This window comes from Tenrec ecaudatus, chromosome 8, assembly GCF_050624435.1.
Source record: "Tenrec ecaudatus isolate mTenEca1 chromosome 8, mTenEca1.hap1, whole genome shotgun sequence".
Taxonomy (NCBI): domain Eukaryota; kingdom Metazoa; phylum Chordata; class Mammalia; order Afrosoricida; family Tenrecidae; genus Tenrec; species Tenrec ecaudatus.
In genome coordinates, this window is record NC_134537.1 from 145,212,274 (window position 1) to 145,239,203 (window position 26,930).

At 41.1% G+C, this 26,930-nt stretch overlaps 1 protein-coding gene across 5 annotated transcripts in view; it reads right to left on the minus strand.

Moving 5' to 3' along the window:
- NCOA1 (nuclear receptor coactivator 1) overlaps positions 1-26,930 on the minus strand; it is a 228,315-nt gene that overhangs the window by 33,909 nt on the left and 167,476 nt on the right. For all 5 annotated transcript variants that reach the window (XM_075557033.1, XM_075557031.1, XM_075557032.1 and 2 more), the window contains 7 exons: positions 25,664-25,804; positions 20,301-20,448; positions 17,128-18,448; positions 13,239-13,419; positions 6,178-6,295; positions 4,551-4,719; positions 2,813-3,127 (listed from right to left, as the gene is read on the minus strand). In XM_075557033.1, coding sequence (XP_075413148.1) covers positions 2,813-3,127; positions 4,551-4,719; positions 6,178-6,295; positions 13,239-13,419; positions 17,128-18,448; positions 20,301-20,448; positions 25,664-25,804 — 2,393 coding nt within the window. The remainder of the gene's footprint in view (positions 1-2,812; positions 3,128-4,550; positions 4,720-6,177; positions 6,296-13,238; positions 13,420-17,127; positions 18,449-20,300; positions 20,449-25,663; positions 25,805-26,930) is intronic.

The following is a 26,930-nucleotide window of genomic DNA, read 5'->3' on the forward strand; positions in this document are numbered from 1 at the left end:
AGGTAAAAAGTCTGACTATCTCTATTGTCTGCCCTTAGATCCTAGTACTATTTCCTGGCCACTTCTATTCTCTATAATATATACAAGTTAATCAACGGTGGTTCTTATGCCAAACCCATACATTCCTCCAGTCTCTTAACACACATGCATCTGGCTTTGTCTTAAGATGGCTAAATGTATTACAGAAGTCCCTGGGTGGTACAAAGGGTTAACACACTCAGCTTCTAACCGGAAGGTTGACGGGTTAAGTGCATTCAGTGGTGCCGTGGAGAGCTGTTTCAGAAACCTCAGCCATCGCAACCCCATGGAGCACAGTTCTACTGTGACACACACGGGGTCCTCATGAGCCAGAGTGACTTGACAGCAATGGGCGTTTGTTTTTTTCAAAAGATTCTAGACTCTTTATCTGTCTCCAGTAGCACAACCTCTTCATATTATACTTTTCTTGATAGTATAAAGACCCTTGGCTGGAGAGAAAAAACCCCAAACCGGAGAATTATTGTATCTTTAGTCAGCCAATGTTACATCAGTCACCTTTGGAGTTGCCCTTTCCCAAAATCCAGCCTTAGAGATTCTGCACTGGCATTATGGATTGACTGCTCAAGTGTCTGCCCAGCTGAAGGATAATAGCGTACAGTTCAATTTCGTATTCTCTCATCACCTGCCTTCGCGTTTCTTAGTTAAGTGTCAGCCAATGCAACAACGCCTTATAAATTTGGTATATCTGGGACACAAATCCTCCTTTTTGTTGTGTACAGTTTCCAAGGTGGTTATCTTTGTGAGAAAAGACAGCTTCATCTTCCTCCTGCAGAGCAGGGGGTGGGTCCGAACGGACAGCTTTGTAATTTAGCAGCCCAATGCTTAGTCTGCTGTGTCACCAGGGCTCCCTTTTATAACAACAATAACAATAATACCAAGCCCACTGCCATAGAGCTAATTCCAACTCACCGTGACCCTGTGTACGACTGCAGAGACTGTATATCTTGATAGGAGTAAATAGCCTCATCTTTCTCCTAAGGAGCAGCTGGTGGGTTTAAACTGCCAATCTTACAGTAGTAGCCATATGCTTACCCCACAGCCCTCCCAGGGCTCCTTTTGAATAACCTACAGCAAGTATTTACTGAGTCCTACTACATGCTAGGCATTGTGCTCAAATACGTGCATGCTTTATCTCATTTACTCCACACAACTGCCCATGATGAGTTACTACCCTCTCTTTACAGATGAGGACCAAGAAGCAGGTCTGCCCAGAGAGCCTTGTAAAATGGCTTGAGGCAGATATAGGTTAAAATGTAATATCTGGTCATTTGATCTCCTTTTTGACCCATTTTACAGCTGTTCTAGTCTGTTTGCTTGTTTGTTTTAAAGCGAAGGGGAAATACTCTGGAGTAAGCCCCTGGTGAGTCCCCGTCTGAGCATGGACCAGGTCTGGCAACCATGCAATGCACATTGGAAAGTGGATTGGGACAGACGCAGTTAACATTTAGCAACCTATTATTTGATTTCCTTGATGATCCATTTACATTTGCTGCAGTGTTTTTTTCCTTCTTTACTTTTATTGGGGGCTCTTACATCTCTTATCATAATGCACACATTCATCCAGCGTGTCAGGCCCATTTACACACATGCCGTCATCTTCATCACCATCATTGTTCTAGTTTCTAAATTGTCTTGTTTTGTTTTCTTTTCAATTGAGGTTTTCATCTGGGTTACTTTTTTACTGATGTTAGTTTTCATTTATAATGGTTTTTTGGTGTATATGAAATTCAGGACAGGAAAATCTACAGAGACAATAACTGGATTAATGCAGGAAGGTTGGTGGGAAATGGGGAGCTAATAACGATGAATACAAGAACAAAAAGTGTCCTAAGACTGGTTGTGGCGAAAGCTGTACAACTCTTCTTGATGTGACTGAATGACAGGTGAATTGTATGCCAATAAAAGTGTTGTGGGAAAGAAAAAGAATCAAGTCTGGAAACGAAATTTAATGCATATAATCATTATACATTTTACTGCCTCCCTTAGAAATTTTATTCCCTTCTTAAATCAGCGAGTCTCCAGAACATTTCTTTGGGGGGAAAAACCTGCAAATACTCAAAGAAGTAGGCACACGATTAAAAAAATAAAACAGAAGAAGCCACTTCCAGCCTCAGTCCTACTTACCAGAGACAGTGCTTCCAGCCATTTGGTTACTGTTCTCCATCTTTAATGTGTACACAATCTTATACAAAGGGGGCCTCAAAGAGTCTATGGAAAAACTCCATTATCTCTTAAATCCACTTCCCCACACACTTTTGGAAGCCACTTCATATGTATGTCACAGGATTTATTCATTTCTTGTCATCACAGGGGAAGATTAACTCCCGGCTCCCCAAACTACCCTTTCTTTTATTCTCCTGACATAATAGCACTATCCAACTTTAATGCATCAACTTCAACAACATAAACTTCCACTGCTGTTCCTCTGACCATCAATAGCACTTCGCGATGCTCTACATTGTACCATTAAGCTGGACTATGTCTCTTTACTAATTTATTACTCATCCCAAATATTTTTATCTAGAGCACAGAATTAAATTATTTTTAATTGTGGGTCTTGAAATACTGTGTTATGAAGTACCAGTCTTAATTAAATAAAGAGGTCCCTTATCCCTATCCTAGGATCAGACCAAGGATGATTCTTTGAATCTTTCAAAAGGATTCAGGGAGTGGACTTGACACCTTTATTGCAGCAAGCGAGCCAGCTTCTTATTACGGAGCGATTACAGCCCATGCCTTTTAAAGATGCCAGCTGCTAAACCGGTGTACTCACCTGCTGTTGTCCCTGTAACCGCTGCTGCAGTTGAAGTCGAAGCTGGTTGGGGGCACCCGGGGGTCTGTTAAGCGTTTGCCTGGGCTGCATGCCCATGCCAGGTGAAAAGGTGCCTCGGGGGGGTGTGACTTGAACAGGCACAGCCCCCATGGAGGGCTTTTGCCTGATCATGCCTTGGAAAGGGCTAGGGAGATTGGCAGTGGGAGAAGGGGCAGAGTAAGGCTGGGAATAAAGGCTGGGTCTTTCCTCCATCATCAAAGGTGGCGTGGCTTGCTGTGGTGGAAATCTCTCCGATAATACATCCAATCCCCCACCCTGTGAGGAAGGAAGTCAGACATTTTACAACTAAAGGCCATGAGTAGCCTGCTTCTTAATATTGAATAACCTGAAAGCCTGTTGTCTCTACAAAGGGCCATCATGAGAGGACACTTCTAAAGTTCAAGGGGAAATGCCATTATGTTTTAATTTCATTTTTGTAAAAACAAACTTTTTGAAGCCCTCTTTTATATTCATGCTGAAATGTTGCTTTCCCAACGTTTTCTACTTAAAGGAATCACTTATGATTGCTTTTGAAATGGAATAATAGATTAACTGAGATGTTTATGATCTCAATAAAGAGAGGAAAATACAGTTAAAATAAAGTCCCTAAACCAATGAAAAGAAACTTAAAAGTTTTAAAATAATTTTACTGCAAAGCTTGCGAATCTCTACTGTGTACACGCAGTAGGTTGTCATGAGCCATGTTCCTGAAGGAGCAATAAGTTAGACATCTCCACCTCAAATGCAGAGCCCACGTATTCATCATAAGACACTCATAGCTGACTGTGCAGAGTGCCAGTCGTAGCCTTCAAAGTCTCTCTCACCCACGGAAAGAAACACATTTAAAACCGTGACCTGCTGTATGCGTGTGTGTGTGTGTGTGTGTGTGTGTGTGTGTGTGTGTAACTTAGAGGAGATTCATGAAACAAAGCTTCCCCTTTTTTATAATCCAATATATTTCTTTTTTATTATTATTTTATTGGGGGTTCCTATGCCTCATATCACAATCCATAAATTCATCCAGTGTGTCAAGCACATTTGTACATATGCTGCCATCATTTTCAAAGCATTCTCTTCCCACTTGAACCCATGATATCAGCTCCCCATTTCTCCCCCTCCCTCTAACACCCAAACTCTTCCCTCACTAAACCTTAATAAGTTATAGATTATTATTTTCACATCTTACATCGTCCTCTGTCACCCCTTACCCAATTTTCCATTGTTCATCCCTGAGAGGGGGGTTATAGGTTGATCCTTGTGATCGATTTGCCTTTCTCCCCCTAACACTCCAATATTTTTATACTACGCTTTTCCATTTAAAAAATGCTGATGTTGACCCACTAGGTTGATCACACCATGCAATTTGAAAAATGCTGGCCTAGAACCTATGGGATACATACAGTAAACACAAACATGAATAATGAAAAAAATTAAATTCTAAATGAAGTGATGAGCTAGACCAGGATTCTTTTCCGGCTGGAGAATATAAGATTCTTTTCCATAGTAAAAGGCGTTTGACATTCTTAACCCCATGGATTATTTTGGGTTTAAAAAGACCATTCAATAACGAATATATTTTGGTAAATTACACAAATAGTTAGCTAAACACAGTGGGAATAATATTGAAAAATCTTACTTCAATATAATTTTCAAACTTCTCAGGTTTGCATTCTTAACTAAGGCCAACTTCGGTAAATACCTGCACAAGTTTGTCAATCCCCAGAGCTCGGTCTAGTTCAGCTAGCTCAGTTTCATCTTTGCCACTGAGGAAAGAGACCAGCTGTTCGAGAAGAGCCTTCTCATCATTTCTTCCCTCTACTGTGGTCGGAGGGCAGAGAAGCTCATCTAGCTGTGAGCCAATGCACTGGCTGCAGGGTTCAAAAATAAAATATAAGAGAAGTTAAAGCTGATGATTAGCAAGTAATTATTCAATTTTAACAACACACACACAAGTATACAGAACGGGGCTTCAAAATGTTCGTGGAAAAATGGAATTAAAAGAGATTATAATTTAATAAGAATTTTCCATGAACCCTTTGAAGCTCTCTCCTATATGCATGGAAATATTTTCAGAAAATTATCTGTTAAGATGCTCTGTGATCAATTCCAACTCAGTGAAGGGTTCTTTACTTAATGTACAAAAAATTAAATGAACATTTGGTATATAGCTTGAATGTATTTTTCGTTATTCTGTCAATCAATAATGGTTTTGTTTCCATAGTCTTCATGTTGGTCTACAGTAACAGCCTGAAAAAGTAATCAAACATAGTTAAGGGAAAAGAATTTTGAACAAAAGTAAAAAATAAAAGTCAGCCGCAAACTCAGAAATAATCATTTAGCCTATATTCACATTTATTCCATGGAGGCTATTAATTGTTGAAAACTGAGCCATAAATCAAAACAGTACACATAGTATTTAACTTTCAGACTATCAAATCATATTGATAACATGATCACTGGGGACAAATCAAATTTTAAAAAGGAAGTAATGCTAGTTGCTAAGCAATAAGCTAATTATTCATTGATTGCATGTAGAAATAAAACCAAAGAAGCCGTGGTGGCACTGTGAGTTAAATGCTGGCTGCTAATCACAAGGTCGGCAGTTCAAACCCAATAGTTCCTTCATAGGAAAGATGACACTCTGCTTTGGTGAAGTAGAACCCAAATAAGCAGTTCTATTCTGTCCTATAAGCTTACTATGATTGTTATCAATTTTATGGCAGTGCATTAGGTTTGAGGTTTAATCAAAACCAACACCAGTTGATATATCAAACTTACAACTGCATGTAAAAACAACACTAATAAAGAAACATGAATATAATATAAATGGGAACACAGTTTCTAGTTCATGGAGTATATCATATTCGGCCTTCTGTTACCTTTCGTGAAGTGTACTCTGTGGAATGGAACAGGTGGGTTAAGAAATTCAATGCAAGTCAAGATGGAACACTGAGCAGATGTCTGTACAACTAGTTTCCCTCCTTATACTCCCTTTTCCAAACAAAGAGAAAAGCTGGACAAAATAACTGAAAACTAAAGAGTAATACAGTTGTACCAAGGCCAACTCATCCACAGATGCTAGAAGTACGGCATCCGACCAAAACAAAGGAAGACATAAAGCAGAAAACAACCGGTGTCAACATGGCCATCTCGCGATGCTTACAGGGTACACGAATCTTGTGGCCCTGCAGTCAATAAATGGCTGAGCTCGGTGTTCAAGCTCCCTGGCCCTTCTTTTTCACAAGACACCTCATAAAACACGCACGTACACTTTTCAGTTTCAGAATGTATCTGCCGATTTATAAAGTACGAAACTTATTACTTACTCTTCTGGTTTATTCTGATTTACAGCTGAGACTGTATTATTCCCCCATGGAATCTGATCGCCTGTTCCTGGTTGCCCAAACTGGTTGTCAATTGCTTCCAATTCTAGCTCAGGCAATCCTAATAGAAGAAAAGGCAAGAAGTCAGTATCACACTGGAGGATAAAGGGAGACAAAACTTTTCAGAAGTTATTGATCATACAGTACAACAAAATGGCCCCTATCAAGTATTACCTCAATGACAGGCCACTTACTCAGAAGCTTAAATTATCTAGAATGTGGCCACGTAATAAACATAAGTAAAAAGGTCTCAAAATACCTCTGAATTAAAAAAAATCCCATGCTAAAAATCTGTACAAAGATTGATGTTTATTAAAGGATAATCATTTAGGACTTCAAAATTATTTTAAAGATAATTATAAAAATTAACTATTTTTTTCATGTTATACCACATAAAAAAATGTTCTAAGGGGCAGTGGGGTCACCATGAAATGAGAGATGCAAACACAAGGTAAACTCTGTAAGAGGCGAGAACAGAAGCTAAAAGAACACTGCAGCCCGGAGTCATCTGAAACTCTATAATCATTCATCTAAGAAATAACTATAATTAAAAAAAGAGAAATAACTATAATTAATGTTTGTAATGATAGAAAAGAAACTGAATTATGTTTTATACTTAAGAAAACAGTATATACAATGCAAAAGGCTTTGTGGGCATTGTTTTAAGGCTTTATTATTATCTTTGTGTACTAACTAACATACTAGAAAAGAAATGGAAATAACCTAAAGGCCAGAAACGCAGGGACTGACTGAACAGCTGTGGTACAGATAGTTACAATGTGCTATTACACTGCTTTACAGCTTACTCCAGGTTATTGGTCAAAAAGGATGACCCCATTTTTATAAGCTGGTTTCACATATATTTATAGTAAAACAAATTACTTAATATGGCTCTTCTAGCCATAGTCTTTGTAACGCCCACAACCAACCTTCTCTTCGGTGGTCTCGGTGAAGAGAAGGTGGGGGAGGGTGCTGATAGGATTTTATGATTCAGTTGTGAGTGATTGTAATGGGGCTAATTGTGATTATAAAAAACCTGGGCTTCTAACATGGGGAGTTGGTCAGTGTTGCCATCTGGCTGGGTATAAAATGAGTGGGGAATCTCATTCCCTTGAAGAAAAAAAGAGGCAAGATTAGGCTATATCATTTGCACCTAGGGGATCCTAACACACTCACCCTCCTCTACTACGCAGAGACAGAAAACGGTGACACCAGTGCCGTGGTGGCAACAGAACCAAGATCCAGAGTTGTGTGCTTCTCAGGAAACAAGCCTATCTTTGGTCGTCTGTAGTATCCCAAAGTATGTATAAAAGAAAACCAGGCAGGCACAAAGCATCTGAAATAAATTCATCTACTAGGGCTCAGGTGTGCCTGACCCAAGCCAGGGTACTTTCAATTGTCTGATACGCATATGAAAGCCAGACAATGAATAGAGAAGACTGCAGAAGAATGGATGCATTTGAGTACTGGAAGTACCACAGACTGCCAGAAGAACAAACAAATCTGTGTTGGAGGAAGAACAGTCTGAACTCGCCTGGGAAGTGAGGTTGGTTTGACTCTGTCTCCCACACTTCGAACTTGGAATCAGGAGAGACTAGTCCCTGGAAAGGAACATCGTGTTTGGTAGAGGGTCAGTGAAAAAGAGGAAGATTCCCAATGAGATAGATTGACAAAATGGTTGCAACACTTGTTGCCAATTGTGGAGAAATAACAATTGTGAAGACAGAAGAGGGCCAGGCAGTGTGCCCTTCTGCTGTACATGTCAGAGCCTACTCAAGAGCAGATCAGCACCAAAGCCACCAGCACCAGCCCCTCTCGCAGAGAAGGAGCTGAAGCGGGCAAAACAAGCCCTTAGAAATCCCTGATCAAGTTATTCATGTTTCTTATCATTTTTGCAATGGGCTCAACACCATACTATTTTGATATATAAAGTGTCTAAAAGGAGACCCTGCTTTATAGCTCCACTAGCCACAGTGAACTCAGCAAAAGCCTCAGATTATTAAATAATTAACACAGCATATGCACACCACGTAGACAGCACTGTCTTAACCCCAAGGGTGGCTTTGCACACTCTGACAGTGTGTCCTGACTGATGTTCACAGTTTACTTTCTTCTGCTATTGGTAAGGAGGTTGGGGGTTCCGCTTTGGGTTACAGTCAACAGTGCCTGTGAACAACAGCTACAATGTTTCATTAAAAAATTTATTTACACAAAGGACTAATTTCTATATGCAGTAAGAAGAAAAACCCAATAACCCAATAGCGTAGTGGTTAGAGAGTTCAAACTGTTCACGTAAGTTCAGTAAAAACATAATCAACCTATTCATACAAGAGAAATGCAGGTTAAAAAACAACCTTGAGACACTGTGACGAAGCAGATTACCAGAAAAGAGAAAGTAAATAATCCAGTATGTTGGTAAGGATTTTTGGGAATAGGAACCCTGAGGTCAGATATGGGTATCATCTCTAAGAAGGGCCTTTTGGCAGTATTTATCCTTGGACTCACCCAATCTTTTTTTCCCTCTTATATTTTTACTGGGATATGGGTGGAAGTCTACAGAACATGCTGGCTCTCCATTCCAAAATTCACACATACCGGTATTTTGATTTGTGGCACTGACTGCAATCCTCACAGTGTGGCAGCATTCTTCCCACTTCCTCCCTGTGTTGACTCCATTCCCATTTGTCCTTCTTGCCTATCTCTTCCTGCTTTCTGAGCTTTATTCCAGGGAAAACACTGCCCTCTGAGTGATAAAGTACAGTGAGTTGTTCTAGGACATATGTACTTAAGTGCCACTCTCTGTGTTACTGTTCAGCACACCTCACCAAACTCAAACTCTTTGCCATCAAGTCGATTCCCACTCTTGGGGATTCTACAGGACAGGGGAAATCTGCCTCTTTGGGCTTCGGAGACTTTACATCTTTACAGGAGCACACAATCTCATCTTTCTCCCTAACAGCGGCTAGTGGGTTCAAACCACTGACGTTGTGGTTAGCAACTCAAAATGCCACTAGGCCACCAGGGTTCCCAATCTGATCACAGTCACGCCTAATTCCAGTTTTCAAATAAAAAACAAAACAACAACAGTGTTATTCTTTGGGGGATCACAGATTTGGTTCCAAAGATCTTTGGAAAATTTCAGGTCAAATCCACTCTCAAAGGAAGGCGATCTGAAAGGACCTCTGAGAGGTTTTTAAGAGTATTGCCAAAAAGAAAGCACGTATTCTGATTAACAATATTCTCAGCTCCTTAAATTGTCTATGCTGAAAATTCAATGTTTGTCTGGATGCATTTTTGTTGAAAATTTTAATTATTTCAGTCATCAGTCCCACCACCGTGTGTGTGCGCGTGCATGTGTGTGAATGGAGTGTGTGTGTGGGGGGGTTGTGGGACCAGGAGACACATTGAAATCACAATGTGTCCATACTAACTGGATAACTGTGGAGGTTTCTCTCTCTCTCTCTTTCTGTGTGTGTGTGTGTGTGTGTGTGTTTCCCGATTGACTCGCTGGACCTTAGCTTTCTCTTATGTAAACAGATGGAGGAGAGGCTCTAGATTTTTGTGTCCGCGTATCACCTGTATCGTTTCTTATTTCTCAAAAGACCACTTAAATCACAAAAGAAATAAAAGGAGGAAATAATCTACAGCATACAGTAGTCCAAGGAGTATCATGGCAGATCAGGAAATACAGAACTTCCAAAGATAAAACACAGATGGGAGATCAATGGATGGTGTCACACCTCAACTAAATTAAGAAGCTTTCCAAAGGAAAATGAGATTTTCCCCAAAGAGGGTGTTTTTCCAGGAGAACACAAGAATAACTCCAAGCTGAGTGGTCATCTGAGCTGGACGGAAGAACAGATCAGGGACAACTGTGGGAAAACTAGGAATGACTGCACAGCTGCCCTGATCTCAGTGCAGCGGACTCGACTAACTGCCTCCAGGAGGGAAGCTCTGCCCAGGGGATCTCCAGAGTGGGTGCTAGTGCCGCCCTACAGGTTTCCCTCCCCACCCAGTCCCACCCCTCAGGACCCCCTCCCAATGGGGACTCGTGTTTCTATCATCAGAACCTATGTCCATTGCCGGGGGGAAAGGGCTTCTTTACTTTAACCAGCAAACATTTCTACTCCAGGTCTTTTTGACCGTCTCAGGGTCAAATTTCACAAACCGTTCCAGAAAAGTCAACAGTGGGAGAGGGAGATAGCCCATTTAACAAAGGAAGAAAGACAGGTGCAAGGTGCAAGTGTGGGTAGTGAAGACCCATGAATACTGGAGTAACTGTAGGAAATATCTGACGCAGTCTATCACACATACACAGGAGCCTCCTCGGAAAAAGAAAACCAGTCTCCAGAAATTAAAACACGATCGCTTCGATGCAAAGAATGCAATGGTTGGAGCTTCGGTTTTTAGCTGGGAAACTGCAACCAGAGTGTCTCCCAAGTCATCTTTCCTGCTCACAAATACGTAGTATCATGCAAAGATCAAGGAGCAAAGCTCTCAAAGATCTGAGGGAAAAGGATATGGGACCTGAGATGTACCCGTCCATCCTGCCACAGAATCATTACCTCATCATTACAGTATGAGAGCAGAATAAATTGATTTCCGGGTATGTGAGCCAACACTGATCTAACCGTGCTGCTTTCCCCAGCCACTTGAGGTCTCTTAACTGCCCATACATTCTGTGTGTGTGTCTGACCTCATGTTTGATCTTTTAGGCAGATACCTCAGGTCCAGGTCCGACAGCTTTGATGGCTCTTCTCCCCTGCCCAGTTGCAGCCACTAGATCCTCTGGCCAGGTAAAAGCCCTGGCAGGGGAGCCAGGGGCGATGGCTGGGCATCCCTGGACCCCTACTATGCCATGGCCACAGCATCTCTGCCACGATCATTCTCAACAGCCATCCTACTGCGGAAGCACGTGCGCATTTCACTTCTCCTCCCAGCAGCACCTGGGAGATGAACTGCTGACGGATCAAAAGATAGACAGATGCTACCATTGCGCACACACGTCACACACACACACACGTGTCACAAGAGAGTCTTTTAGATATGATTGTTATGAATTCTGCATTTTGTATCTTGTACCTGGCACCAAAAACAAAACAGAATTTGTTTTGAGAGGCTAGGAGACAGGGTTGCTGTGAGTCTGAACGGACTCAATGGCCCATAACAGCAAGTGAAATCATTCTAAAATGAGAGATTCTTAGAAGGAGAAAATGCACAGAGAACATTAACCAATAGAAGGCAGGAGGGAAAAAAGTAAAACAAAACAAAAACCCACCCCAACAAACATAATAAATGACAATTTTTATGATAGGATGCTAAACACAACCAATGAATGTAAATGGATAAACTCAATTGTGACAGGAAAGATCATAAAATACAGACCTCGGAAGGCGGAAAATAAAGGGAGAGGAAAAGACTAGACCAGCATTAGCTAAACTACTGGGGGCATAGACAATTTAATATCAGAATAAAAGTAGTTGGAGGCAGCTTCCAAACAGGCTGTGTCCTGACAAAAACCCCTCCCTCCAGCTCCCACATCTCATGAGGAAGGGGACCAAGATGAAACCTTCGATGCCGACCTTGACTCTCGCCCGTTTCCTCTGCGCTACACTGTTGTTCATCTGTGACTGATATCCCAGAGTCTGCAACTGAACTAAGTTTCAATGAGAAGAAACTTTTGAACTCATTTCCTCTCATTTTTGATCCTAGCCAAATGGCCCAGAAGTGATGCGTTTCCTCTGATTTTTATGTGGCAGATAAAGAAAACAAGGGTCAGAAAATTCATTTGCTGGAGGTCACATTGTTAACAAACAGAATGGGAAGCTTGCACCCCAGCGCCCATCTCCTTATCCGCTGCTCTGACTCAAGAGCCTTCTTCGTCCCAGCTGCCTGGGGAATCTCGGTGAACTTTCAGGAGCTAGACTGTGGCAGTTAAAAGGTGCAGCCAAGATGAAATAAAAGAAGTCCCACAACCAGCCCCTAGCAGAAGAAAGAGTCAGGACTTAGATCAAGAATCTAGGTACATTTTGTAAGGGTGCTAGTTCACTTCCTTAGTTTGAAGGTCAGTTTGGAGAAATTATCACTTTTTTCCAATCCCCAAAATTTGATGGGTAAAACAATTTTTGAAAGCTCTATCTTTGTGAATTTCATGTCTCTTGTTAAGGAAAATGCTACACTGGGTTAGAACAAGGAGCTGCTAATGAAAGCTGTCTTCTGATCAGTGTTCCATTCTGTGGGGACGCTTTCTATTACGTAAACTTGGGAAATTCTCAGGGAAGGAGATCTAAACTGGTTTCTCGACCACAGGGCTTTCTCAAGACCTTTGTTGTAGAAGCCTTAAGAACTGATTGGAACTTCAACAATACGGAATGTAAGAGCCATACAGCACTTGCATTTCATTTTTTACTATAGAATCAGTTCTCTCTGCAACTCGAAGGAACACATTTTTGGAAATAAGATCTGACCCCATATCAAAATCATGCTATGTACAGGGGTAGGGTGGTGGTGGCGTGTTTGTGTGTGTGCGCGCGCATGCGTGCATGTGTTTTGGGTAAGAACACAGAATAGATCATCTTAACATGAACTGCTGCCCTTCACAATTCATGTTCACGTTAATTACAAAACGGTAGAGATTCTGCTTAAGTGGAATGGACACAAGTACAATGTACATGTCAAAATATATGCATACTGCATGTGTGTATTTTATGTATGTCTATGCATTTTATATGCATATAGATATTCTGACTCATAGAAACCATTAGCAGAACTGCCCCAGAGGGTCCTCAAAGGTGTCTCAATTAACTTTATAGCAATGGGTTGGAGGAATCTTTACAGAAGCATAATGCCCCCTCTTTCTCCAGGGCAGCCACTGGTGGGCTGGCACGACTGATCTTTTGGATAGCATTTTCACCACTGTGCCAAGGCCCCAACAAACCAAGGTATAGGCAATGAGACCACAGGATCATTCAACACAGAGAACGAACTTTTGCACCGACACATACTGTTCAGTCTGGCAGTGGGTCTGGCAGCGGTAGACTGAAGTGAAGCTGGCAGGATCTCCGATTTGATGGGGACACTGGGGACCGCTCCATCCATCCTGTCTGTCTCACACAAGCCCGGTAGCTGGGCTGCCTTCTCCAGCGTGGGCAGTAACTGATCAAACTGATCAAGGTCTGCTGTGAACTGAAAATGGAAACCAAGTTAGAGGAAACCAAATCCACACTTTCATAAGAAATAATGCAGAAAAAAGTAGTTCCTTTAAACTCTATGAATTAAGTGTGATCATGAGAGAATGGAGAACAAATAGAACCTCTCTGACATCACATGAGTAGTCCACTGGCAATAACATTTCCATACTTAGGACATAATATTAATATAGCGCAGAGGATAACAGACATGTAATATTTATATATCTTGATTCCAAAAAAAAAAAAAAGACTGCACTGGAAAGAAGTGTCCAAAGGACTGGGTTGGGATGGTGGCATTATGGATCCTGTTTTTCTGTCCCATTTAAAATCTTTTTGCACACAAGGATATTTTCATGATAAAATGAATAGTAAATTTACACAAACTTTTTTTCATCATTTAAACACATTGGGAGTTTAAAAAATAAATTTTGTATCAGCTTTCAAGATCTGAGTGGGACTCTTTTATACTTAATGGCTTAATAGTGTAAGCAGCTGACAGATTCCATCTGTCTGGGGTTCTGTACAGAAGAAGAGGGACCTAGATTTCTGAGTATATTCTTCTACTACAATTACCTTATATAATAATTCATCAGGGGACTTAAAGGCTTTAAAGCAAACAAGTGGCCATCTAGCCCAGAAGCAACAAAGCCCACACGGAAGCAGCACACCAACATAGATGATCGTGAAGGGCAGAGGGGAAAAAAGGGAAACCGAGCTGATTCCAGGAACCCAAGTGGAAGGTGAATTATGAGAATGACGAGTGCAATGAATGTATAAGGGTGCTTTGCTCAATTGATGTATGTATGGATTGTGATAAGAGCTGTATGAGCCCCAATAAAAAGATTTAAAAAAATAATTCATCAATATAAAATGTCTAGTTCAGGAGCCAATAATGAATACGGGAGGGAGTGAGGAGCACTAAAATTGTTTGTGGATACACAACTCTTTAAAAGTGACTTAATAATGGGCATGGTATGGAAATTTTATACCAAGAAAACTACTTTAAAAAAGAGAAACCAAAGTTGACCCTAGATGAAGGATGAAGCGTTTGCTGAGGGAACACTGCGTTTACGTTAATGCTGGTGGAGTAATCAGGAAAGGGTAGAAAGAATGGTTGGAGAACGGAGTATAACCAAGGGCATTGCAATTACACGTGTAGGAGGTGTTGAAATGGAGAATGCTTTGTTGTGTGTATTTTTGCCACAATTAAAAAATTACACTTAAAATGTCCAAGTCAATAATGACATTCTCTATTTTGGTTTAATTAACTCAAGTAAATTATGTAAGTAGAGCTGTACTTATCTAATTTTTCAATGTCTGGCTTCTTTCGCTTAACATGCTGCTGCTGAGGCCCTGACTTCCTGTCATGCATTATTGCTGTGGCTGTTGGTGGGGGCCACGGAGTCGGCTCTGACTCACAGCGACCCCATGTACAACAGAACAAAGCACCGCCCTGTCCTGAGTCATCCTCACAATTTTTATGGTTGAGCTCACTGTGGTTGAAATTATGTCAATAATCCTCCTTGAGTCTCTTTTTTCTATTGTTACATATAGCACTAGTTAATCCATTTTTCATTGCTGGATAGCATTCCATTATATAACTATATCAGAGTGTATTTATCCATTTTACTGTAGTGTACTTTTGTAATATTTCTAGCTCTGGGCTAATACAAATAAAACCGTTATGTACATTCCTGAACATGTCCTTTTGTTCCATGTGAGCAAAACCACAAAGGGGAAAGATCAACAAATTGGGCTGCCTTAAAGTGAAGGACTTCACTTCATTAAGAAGGATCAAGAGTAGAAAGGCGAGTCACAGAAGAAGAAGGAGTCACATGGAGAAGACATCTGCACATGTCAAACCAGTGAGGAACTCTTATCCAAAATATCTATAGAATTCTTACAAGCCAATATGAGAACAGGCAAGAACTAGGTAGGTAATTTGCATACCAGGATATTCAAATGATCAATACATTTATCATAAAGATGCACACTGATACGATGAGATCCACCAGATATCCCACAATGGCCCAAAGTTGAAGGACTGATAATATCAAGTATTGGCAGACCTGGAACAACTACAAGGAATTCTTGTGCTACAGAAAATTGTTTGGTACTGTTTCTAAGGATGAACATATTCCTATTTTAAGCCTATGATTCTACTCTCAGGAATGGACTCCACAGAAATAGATGCCCATGAGAACCCAAATAGACGTACCAAAATGTTCACGATGGCGCTGCATTCAAACAATGGAGGTGCTGGGGGGCAAGTGCTAGCTACTAAGTACAGAGCTCGGCAGTTCAAACCCACCACCTTTCTGTGGGGGAGAGATGGGGCTGTCTGCTCCCAGAGAGACTTAGTCTCTATGAGCTGGAACCAACTTCATAGCCTGTGATTTTTTGGGGGGCAGTGGATTTTTTTGAAGCCAGAGTTTTAACAGTTATCTTAAAGATGTTTTTCAGCTTTTAAAATAGACAATGTTTGTTGCTGTACCATGAAATGCAGGGTTCATCCTTCCCCTTTAGGAGCAGAGAGGGTGAAGAAAACAGCATTATTACAAATAGTGACGAGAGATGACACAAAGCATGATGGGAGGAGAGGAAGAGGGAACATAAACTAGAGAGACTGGGGAAGGTGTTAAGAGATGAGGTGTGAATTGGTTTGGGAAGGATGAGTGGAAGTTCATGTGGCAGAGAAAGGAGAGTAAGGCAGAAGATGCTTAGAAGAGACATGGCGTATCCCAGGAACCACAAGAACTTGCATGTGCCTAGAATGCAGAACGCCTGAGGAACGAGAGTGAGTTTGGTGAGGTGAGGACAAAAAGATCCAGCTGGTTCAGGAAACTGAAGGACCTATGGGGGGGGGGGGGGGGAGTGAATTGTGTTTCACAGTAGAAAGACGGACCGGTTGACAAAAGTACCTTTTTAGTCTCTAAGTAAACGGTAAACTCCTGGAGGGTAAGGAACTCCCTTTTTCTTAAGATTTCTTCAACCACAGCAATTATTCAATAGATGGAGGTGCTTGTTAACTGCCAGCATTAGCCTAGGACAGAGGTTCCTAATCCATACTGATTTCTGTATCATGACTGACTTGTATCTGCTTGTTTCCCGCTACCCCAAATATCCAGGCCGCCAGCTGCTGATGAGGGTTAAGGGCAGTGAGAATCAGAGGAGAACAACAGCCTTGGAGAACGAAGTCCGACTGGGCAGCCTTGTCTACCTCACAGGCCTCCCCACTTCTTTTACATCCGAGGGCCACAACTTAGCTGCACATCAGAGTTTTCTGGGGGTGCTTCCTTAAAATACAGATTCCTGGGGTGGGGTAGGGGTGTTGACCCTAAGAGTTCTGGGTTTAATAGGCTGAAAGTAAATAAAGGGGGTTGAGGAGTGGTATTAAAAATATATATCCAAAGATGTGAATTGATTTTACAGAAACAGAAAACCTACTTTATCAGACTGCTGTAGTCATACCGTAGCCCCACCCCCCAAAGATCAGAAGAGAACTATTAAGGGTGCCAGGGTTTTTTTTTGGGTTGTTGTTTTTTAAACCACTAATACAAACCTTTTAATGTATGCCCAATAGGGAGGGCAAAATACAGCCGGAACCCAAAATGGGTCTATGGGTGGAGTCAAATAAATGAAATAGGAAGAAACAAAAACAAAACCTTGGAATGTTTACTCTATGCAGCAAGCGATTCCCCACCTGGCTCTGCGACTCCAGCTTGACTTCCTCGGGGGCAGGCTTGGTCATCGAGGGGGGGTTTGTGGTACAAGGGTCCATCTGTTCTTTCTTTTCCACTTTCACCTTCACGTCATCGAGGCTCAGGTTCGGAGTTGATCTTAAGTCTTTCTCGTCTTTATCTAACAGGTAGCGGAGGAGCTGATGGTCTTTGGACTCTTTCTTCTTGGATGCATCCAGTTCTAGTTTTATGCTGGAGTTGCCCTGGACCTGTGCAGGCACTGACACCACCGTCGATACACTGTCCTTTTTATCCGGTTCCACCGACAACGTGGTGATATCTGAGGGGCTCCCCTCCTGTAGGAGCCGGTGCAGTATTTTGTGCCGTTCTGTCAGTGAGCTGTGAGAGGACGGGCAAGTGCCACCTGTGGAGTGCCCAGCGGCAGAGCTGGAGGTGCCCGCACAGGACAGCACGTCTTTACAAGCGGGGTCCATGTCAGCGTGCCGAAGCTGCTGCTCTGCCGTGGTTGTCAACAGCTGCACTAGCTTGTGGCTGGTCTGCGAGTACTTACTGTCCCCCTCCGCGAGCCTGTCGCTGCTATGCACAAGTCCTGAGTCCAGAGGCTTGCCCTCACTGGAGCTGCTGCCAGACTGAATCATGTCATTTAAAATGGATGTGATCTCTTTGCTGTCTTTGGACTCCACTTTTGCTGGTTGCATATTTAACCTGCTGGGTGAATTCTGTGAGCTCATCTGCCTGAGCACTGGCGAGCTGGTGGAGAAGCCGACGGAGTGGTTGGGTCCTTCATTCAGGCCCTGTAACGATGTCACTGGGATGTTTGAGTAAGACCGGCTACTGTTATTACAGGCACTGTTTGTCATGCCAACAGGCGAGCTCAGTGTCGGGATATTAGGGGAAAACGAGTTGTTTGGCATCCTGGGCCGTGCTGCCAACCCAGAGCTAACCTGCCTTCTTGGAGACATGAACTGTGCTAGGCTTATTCCTGTCCCTTCCATTGAAGAACTGCCGAGGTTTAAGGAGGGATTACTGCTCTGAGAACCGGCCTGTCCCTGGTTTAAGGCAACACTTGCTACAATCTGGTTTCCAGGTGAGCATCCAAAGCTCCCTTGGCTGTTGCTAGAATTACTCTGAGTGCTGCTGTGGAGGTCTGCGCTCTGCTGGCGGCTTACTCTGGCGGCAACCACGCTGCTGCTGGGTGGGGGCAATGGAGATGGGCGGGCCCCACCATGGGCCGGAGAGATACTAGGATTGACGGAGGGGTTCACTCGGGGAATTGACATTCCAGCATTAGTGTCATCTTGAGGAGAAAGCCCGCTGTGTTCCCTAGAGGGGGGAAAGACATTAGTCAAACACCTTCATCTGATTCATTAACAGCGTTTTAAGGATGCATTCCATAAAACAAGGTAATTACACGCAGTAACACTGCCAACTATCTAATAAGTAACATCTGTATGGTTCAAATGAAGAAAAGATAGGGGACTGGTTAGTATTACTACAAAGTAGCAGTACCCATTAAGTAAGAAATAGTGTTTACGGCTACTCCAATTTGATAACGGTTTTAGTAATACCTGGGAAAGAAATCTTTGTTAGCCTTGAGGGACAATCCAATAGCCATTATAGTTTTCTTTCTGAAAAGCAAATACCCTAAACCCACTGCCACCGTACTGACGCAGGCTCAGAGTTGGGCAGAGAAGAAGTGCTCCTGCCGGCTTTCCCAGACTGTAAAGTAAACGGGGTTGGTGGGAGCAAGCTGAGGGCCTGGTAGTTTCCAGTCCAGCTCATAACCCACTCACTGCCCGGGGTCCATAACTACGTGCTTTAACTGCTCCTACATTTAATAAAAACAATGAACATTGTGGTCTAAAGAGAGGCATCCCATACTTTTGTTTACAATGCATCCCCCGCACCCCACCCCGCCTCCACCACTGCTCCCTTGTTACAGCTTTTTGTTTTTAATCATTTTATTAGGGCTCATACAACTCTTATCACAATCCATACATACATCAATTGCCCTCATCATTCTCAAAATATTCCCCCTCCCCTCATGAGCCCTTGATAATTTATAAATTATTATTTTTGTCATTTCTTGCCCTGTCCAACATCTCCCTTCACCCACTTTTCAGTTGTCTGTCCCCCAGGGAGGTCACATGTAGATCCTTTGTAATTGGTTCCCCTTTTCCAACCCACCCTCCCTCACCCTCCCAGTTACAGCTTTTAAGTATTTCAACTCCAAAGAGGAAGACTGGGTAAGGAAAATACTGTCATTGATGCAAAAATTAAAACAGGTGATATGCAGACATAGCAGATGTTTTGAAAAAGAAGTCACAATATGTTGTGGTGGAGGTGGGGGTGGGGTAAAAAAAGAACTGTGCTAATTTCACTCTTAGGCATACATTAAACTAACAACAGAAAGAAAAATATAAACCAAAACAAAACAAAAAGAGAATACTGAATTCAGTTTGTCACTGAATTCTGTATTCAAGTCCTGCACAACAGATTTGTGACTGAATTTTCATGGTGCTGTAAGCATACCCTCAGATGAGAAAAAGATGAAGTGAGGGAAATGTCTTAGTTTTCCTTTAATGCTAAATTTTATATAGTTTCAAAGAAAAGATCTTGAAAACTTAAAAGAATAGTTCCATGGATTTTCCACATATACTACTATAAGACACATTTAAATATAACTAACACATTTAAATATAACTAGAAAATAGTGGCCATGATATTTTTAAAATCTCAAGTTTTCAGTTTGATGAACTGTGAGAAACTGTCGGCTTGAAATCAAGAGTCATCAAATTTGCCCTAATGAAAATAAATTGGTGTTCAAAATCAAAATCATGACAATGTTCACACACTCTGAATGCTGAAAAGGCCATAAGCTTACAGATGTAAAGTTACCAATTTTCAGCCACCAATTTAGATTGACCCTACCCACATCCCCCTACCCAGACAGATTCAGCCTCACCTTCCCTATCTCCTTTTGTGAACTACAAATCTATGGAAAGGTAACAGAACTGTAAAACTCAATATGGGTATACTGCTTGTATTGTTCCAGTTGTATGCCTCATTTAGAATTTGTTTTCTAGCCATCAAGAGTACCAAAAAATAAAAAACTCTCTAAGAAGAGATATGTGAACTGAGTTATTTCATAGGAAGCTCTCCAAATAAGTAGTACCTGTCGATGATATGAATTCCCATGATGAAAGGTTGCATGTCTGGACTTTGAGGGTAGCAAAGCTTACACTTGGTGTGGGCGCTAAGCATTGTCCCATCATTCAATATGAATCTATAGGATGGGCTGGAGGCAGTGCCACGAGTCATCACTGTTTCAAATGAAAAAGAAACCTAGTTAAAATTCGGACACTTGGTACTGGGGCAAAGGCGACTTACCAGGCTGCATTTCTAACTGGAACCCCACTCTACATGCCCTCCCCACCCTCAGACTCCAGTAAACAATAGTTGAGATAAAGCAGGTATTTGAGGGGAGAAAAAGCGATTCCAGTGGAAATACACACCACTGATGGAAAGTTTTAATTTACTGCTACATGTATAGGTGCCTCCTCATGTAAATTCAGATTATGAAGAAACCCCACACAGGAAAACAACAACTTTTCCGTAATTCTCTTTCTGTCATGGGACAGCTCTTCAAATTTATTAACTATCCACTAAGAGTACCAGGAAGGGTTCTCTTGCCCTTCTTATTTCCCCAATGATCTCTACTATGCTTTTGCTAAAAACTGTTGTTTTGATTTTGCTGGCTATTTTAATAACAATTTTATAAAGATATAACTTGCAAAACTGTAATAAGTTCTGATTAAAGAATGCTTTAGTTAAAATCCATATTTAGCACTTCACTTAGGAATATGACCCACTAAGGTCCTGTTTGACAAACTTAAAATATATATACCAAACATCTTTTTAAAGTGTGAAGGTTTTAGTAGTAAACAAATTAAGATAAAGTCAACGATTACTGATATAAAGAATAACATCTGGACTACAGCACTGAATTCATTGTATAAACAACATAATTTACTTTGGCCTTAAAACTATTAACAACAGACAAAATTATAACCATTTAGGGCAACTGATTATTAAATAAGGAAAGATTTTATCAGACTATTACATAATAAAATGTTATTGATGATTTAGTAATACCACAAAATTCTATTTTAAGAAATATGTAATAGGTAGATTAAGAAGGTTAAAATCATATTCACTAAAACACAAAACAACTAGTCAAAATGAAGATTCTAATTAAACCTATAATAAATGTTAACTCTATTTTTCCAGATGTCTTACCTAAAGCCTTCAATTACATTTTAAAAGACATGACATATAAAGTGATCAATAAATAATTTTTAAGTTCCATATTATTGGATATAGAGAAGACATAATCTGTTTTATTGTCTTAGGTATATAGTGAATTTGATGAGGGCATAATCTATAATGAATCAATAGTATACATAAATCTGCCCAAGTACCAAAACCAGGACATAAACTTAATTGAAAGGATGAAGACTTACACCCACCTACCACATTCCTTACCCCTCCAACAACTTAAGCTTAATCCCTGGTACACATACTAAATATTATAAGTGGAGAAATGTAGTATTTAATTAAATAGTAAATGAAAACAACTATCTTAATGGAAACTGGTAAATTTTGTAGGATATGTGTTTGTTGAAGCAAAACTTGAATACAACCCCAACTATTAATATCTCTTTTTACAGTATATTTTGGAAAATATAATTAGCATGAAAAAGTAAAATAAATTGTAAACCTGAGATAATAAAGCTATATAGATATATAAAGATTTAGATAAGGAACACAATATAGTTTATGCTACTTTGTTGATACCATTTTATCTATTTTCTTACTACTAATTATTGCTCTTCCCAAACCCACTGCCATCAAGTTGATTCCAACTAATAGTAATCCGATATAAGGTTTTTGAGGATGCATATCTTCATGGGAGAAGGCAGCCTAATAAAGCTGTCTGGTGGGTTGTACCCACCAGTCTTGCCATTAGCAGTGCAACAATGTTTCCCCGAGAGCATCCCCAGGGATTGACCCCTTCCCTGCTGAAAAGCCCTCACTGGCTCTTCAACCTAGAGGTGGGTGCACTGCCCAACACGAGAGCCACCAACCATACTCACCATTTGAAAAGGAATTTTATTGTGGTCCCAAAAGATATAAAACATTTGCCATTTAAACTGTTTCTTTTTTAAATTTTTTAAAAACTATTTCTAAGTGTACAAATTCAACTAATTATATTCACCATGGTGCAACCATCAATACTAACCCTTTCCATGTGGTGATTTCAATTTAAAATATCACGTAAATCTCAGTCCCTCAGTCACATTTGCAGAATTTTAATTATTCAACAGCCACCTGTGGCAAGGGACCACCCTCTTGGACAGCAGAGGGACTTAAATATCTAATCTGTGCTCTGAATACCCACAAGTGAGGGACTGAAACATTTCCCACACTTCACTTAGCAGGAAATACCATTTCTGGCAATAACTATTAAAATAAGTGGAGCCTAGGCTTATGCTTTCCAAAATTGCCTGATAAGGAAATTATCTTAGACTATAGACGGATTCAGCAGTGGTGTGCAATCACCAGTTGAACAATCGCTTCAGATGAAGCTTATGCAACACTGTCACCTGGACCTTTCTTTTTAAGTAATGGCTCAGAACTAGACAACCTGAGGGCCTTTCCCAAACTATAGACTTTCCTTTCAGAATAAGTTAACGCACAGAGAACAAGCAAACAACCCAAATGGAGGCTAACCTTCTTCTTCCCTGCATATTAATCTCACTGGGAAGTACTGCATAAAATGAGAGCGGCGGTGGCACAATTTGTTTTAATCTTTTCCCACTGCCTTTAAGTCAAGGGAGGGCCCCCGACGCTGCAAACGGAGACTGTGCCTCTGTCCATTATTGGCCGGTTCGACCAGTGGTTCTCAGGTTCCAGCAGATGCAAGCATTACCTCTGGAGCTTGTTAAAATGAGAGGTACCCTGAGAGCTTAATTCAGCAGGCCAGCATTTTAAACAAGTGTTTCTTAATGATTATACCTGGTAAGATTAAATACTGCTGAAAATAAAATACAAAAATAAAAAACAATGCACTCAATCTATGAAAGATTTTTGGCAAGTTATCTAGAATCTCCCAAACACTAGTAGCAGAGCAGTGAGTGTTTGGACAACTTAATTCTGTGAAAAATACAAGTCAACTTCTATTGAGTTTTTTTTTTAAAAGATCACTACATTAGGAATGACTGATGAGGAAGTGTTGGATTACATTGATGACTTCTTTATACTTTAGTTTACAGTACACTTTTCTATGGAGAACTGTGTTAAAGAACAGATACACCTTGCACTGTGGCTCAGTCATGTCTGTGGGGAGCCTGGTCATTTGGACAAGGAGGCTGTAGTCCAGACCGGCTCTGGCTCTCGTGGAAATGTTAGAGTAAATAGAATCAGTCTTCTAAGTAGAGGCGTGGAAGGCCCAACTTACAGAGCTAACGCCACAACCAGAGGACCATTACTTGAGCACTTTCGGCAGGGAGTGGAGATGGAGTCCCAGACCTAAGTAAGCATAGGCCAACTGCCATTCCTAATCAAGGAAGTTGCAATGTGTGTGGCCTGTGGGTGACATTAGTGGTTGCTAAACCAGCCACACTTAGGGATCACCTACACTTGTAAAAACAAAGATGTCTGATCCTAGCCACTGAAATGGCATTTTTGGGGTAGCCTCAAACTGGCCAGAGGTTCCCTGGACAGCCCCAGTTCTGTCAGAAGTTGTTCCAGACATAACCGGGTTTATGGTATGATTTATACAGATGCCTTCCTGGAGTCGGGGTGGGTAAGTAAGTGATCTCAAATGTAATTAATGAAAAATTATCTTTAATCTTGGGAAATTGAATGTTATAAAAATTGTTAAAATTAAAGGTGATGCGATAAAGCACATTTGAACTTGTTTTGAGGGACAGCCATTGAAACGATCTAGTCAGAGAACAGGTTAACTGGGGAGCAAAGGCTACCACAACGACATGACTGCTGATGCCACTTACATGCCACCTGTTGTGAACTCCCAGTGGCCTCGTGTGTTACAGAGTAGAACTGCTCCACGTCGGGCCACTGTGCTCAGAATGGACTCGATGGCAGAGAGGGTTGAGCACCCTCTCTGTGGGAGTAGAGCACCAGACCTTTGCTCATGCAGTGCTGCAGAGTGGCTGTGAACCATCAACCTCTGGTTACCTAATTTCCTGTCAACTTGCAAAGGGGTGGGGTCTAGCCTGTCAATCAGGTTATAACCAATGAGGCCTCCCTGTGGGCATGGCCTTCTCCTGAGGATTCTGGGAACTCCTATCTTCTTCCCTGGAGGAGGGGCACACACACACTGCTTGGTATTCCTGATGACAAGACACACGGAGCTACGCTAGAGCTTTGGAGCTGGAGGAGCCACGTGGAGACCCATGCCAGTGCTGAGATGCTTACACTGCCACTGGATCCACAGGGGTTTCCACTCAGCGGCCTGTGATCTTCCTGCATTCAGCATCATTGCCTGTGTTTTTTGAATCTGAAGAGGAATTTATAGATTGGTATTGGACACATGGACTTGATTGGGACTGGGCTGGGATGTTTTCTCAATATTCAATTGCTCGTGTATAAAAACCATTTTCTATACACATGAGTATCTATGAATTTGTTTCTCTAGTTCACCCAGACTAACACAGAGGGACTCACATGATACTACCTTAAAAATATACCACCTAATTCCATTATTTCTGAGAACTTTCTAGTCTTAATTCTCAAATAATTTTCCCTATCTTTCTTATAATACTGTAGTTTCTTAAGTAAAAAAATACTAGTTTTAGATTCTATTCCCATAGTACTTAGGAAGACACGGAAGCTCTTTACAAATTGCCAATACCATAAGGCATGCAAATGACTTGAAACTACACTCTCTCAGTCAGGAGATGTGGTGCTGCCCCAGTCATGAAGTAAGCAAGAAGACAGAGAACTCAGTCTATCCAGAAGTCCTGTGACACGCTTATTCAGCTGGGAATGATTTTCAAGAGCCAGATGAAAATATCACTCCCTCTCTGAAGTTGGCCCTGATTGTACAAGTCAGAATTAATGTGTGTCCTTCTTTGGTGAGTCCATGTCACAGTGATCTTGAGAGTTGGTCAAATATCCTGCGGTAATAAGCGCCTTGAAGGCAGTGATGTGCACTGCCCGTGGCATCTAACAGTGTTCTATGTATATCAGGGACTTGATACATGCCTGCTGGATGGATGGATGGATCGATGGATGGGTGACCACCACATGACATCCTGGTATTTAGAATGTGCATCCCAAATTGCAGGATCCACTCATGAATTACTTTGCTTACCCATTTCTTCCTTTCCCTCAACTGATAATTGTAAAAACTATAATTTGGAGAAAATACTTTTCAAGCCATAAGTCCTACATAAATAAGTCACTATTACAAAACAAAGTTAATTTAAATCATTGAGAGAAAAAGTTTACCTTCTTGAAACAACTGTCTGGCGTATGAAGGCTCTCTGCCCTGAGGCTGGAAGAAGGCATAAATGCACTTCCTCACTAAGTCTTCCCAGCCAGTTCGGCCAGCAGCTCTGAGGGAACTGGTATCAATAGAGATGATTTTACCTATAAAAACAAAAACAGTTCACATTTATGATAGTGTCACGAGACAGCCGCTCATATTTTTTTCTTTTCTTGAGATAGTATACACATATCATAGAGTTCCACAGTTAAACTGCTTTTATAAAGAGTTGTAGACACATCATCATAATTGGTTCTAATGCTCCCTCCCATCCCACATTCCATGTTCACTCCTCAAATCCAGTTCCCCTCTCCACGCCCACCCCACATCCCCAATAATCATTGCATTAATTATTGTCTGTATGTATCCACTCCTTCTGGTTCACAAACTGGGAAACCCAACAGAAACAATAAAAAACAAAAACAAAATGACAAAAATAAAGTAATACTATAAAGATAAAAATAAAGATTAAGAAAGAAAATGCCACCACCAATATTTAAAAAGCCAGAGAAGATATTTCTATCATGGAACAAGTTAGAAATACTTGATCCGACAGCAAACTCAGGCTGGGTCAAAAGGGAGGTCAACTGACCAAGTATCATATTACACCATGGTTTGATCCATCATAATCAAGTTTATAATAATTTGTGTCTGACAGTATAGCTGTTTGATTCTCTTGCCTGTGGTCGGAGGAGATCTGCTTGAGTACATAGTCTTCAAATGGATTTTGGGCTCCTACTGACCTCTATAGTCTTCTACAAATTGGGTGTTCACAATTTAAGCTCTGATACTTATCCCTTAATCATATTTGGATTTTGTTATCATCAGCTTTGGATCACACAAGCTGGTGTGTTTCTTCAATGTGGACTTAGTTGATGCCTCGCTTAGATGTGACTGCTTGTTTGAATAGAAGTCTTTTAGACCCCAGATACTATTCCAATTGATAGCCGGGGACCATCTGCTTTCTTCAACACTTTGCTGTAGCACCCTCATCTTCAGTAGTCTCGAGTATCATGCAGTAGCCTTCCTTATTTCAAAACAAGTACATCTAAGTAATATTCTACCTCTCCTCCCCAAATCTGTAATGAACAAAAAGCATTAGAAAGCACTGTTTATTACTAATCATAAATGGATTACACTAATCTAATGAGAATGAAAAATTGCCTTGGTTTTAGAGAATATTGTGCACTGGTATGTGAAAATCCAAATATTAGAGTCATACCATAGAAA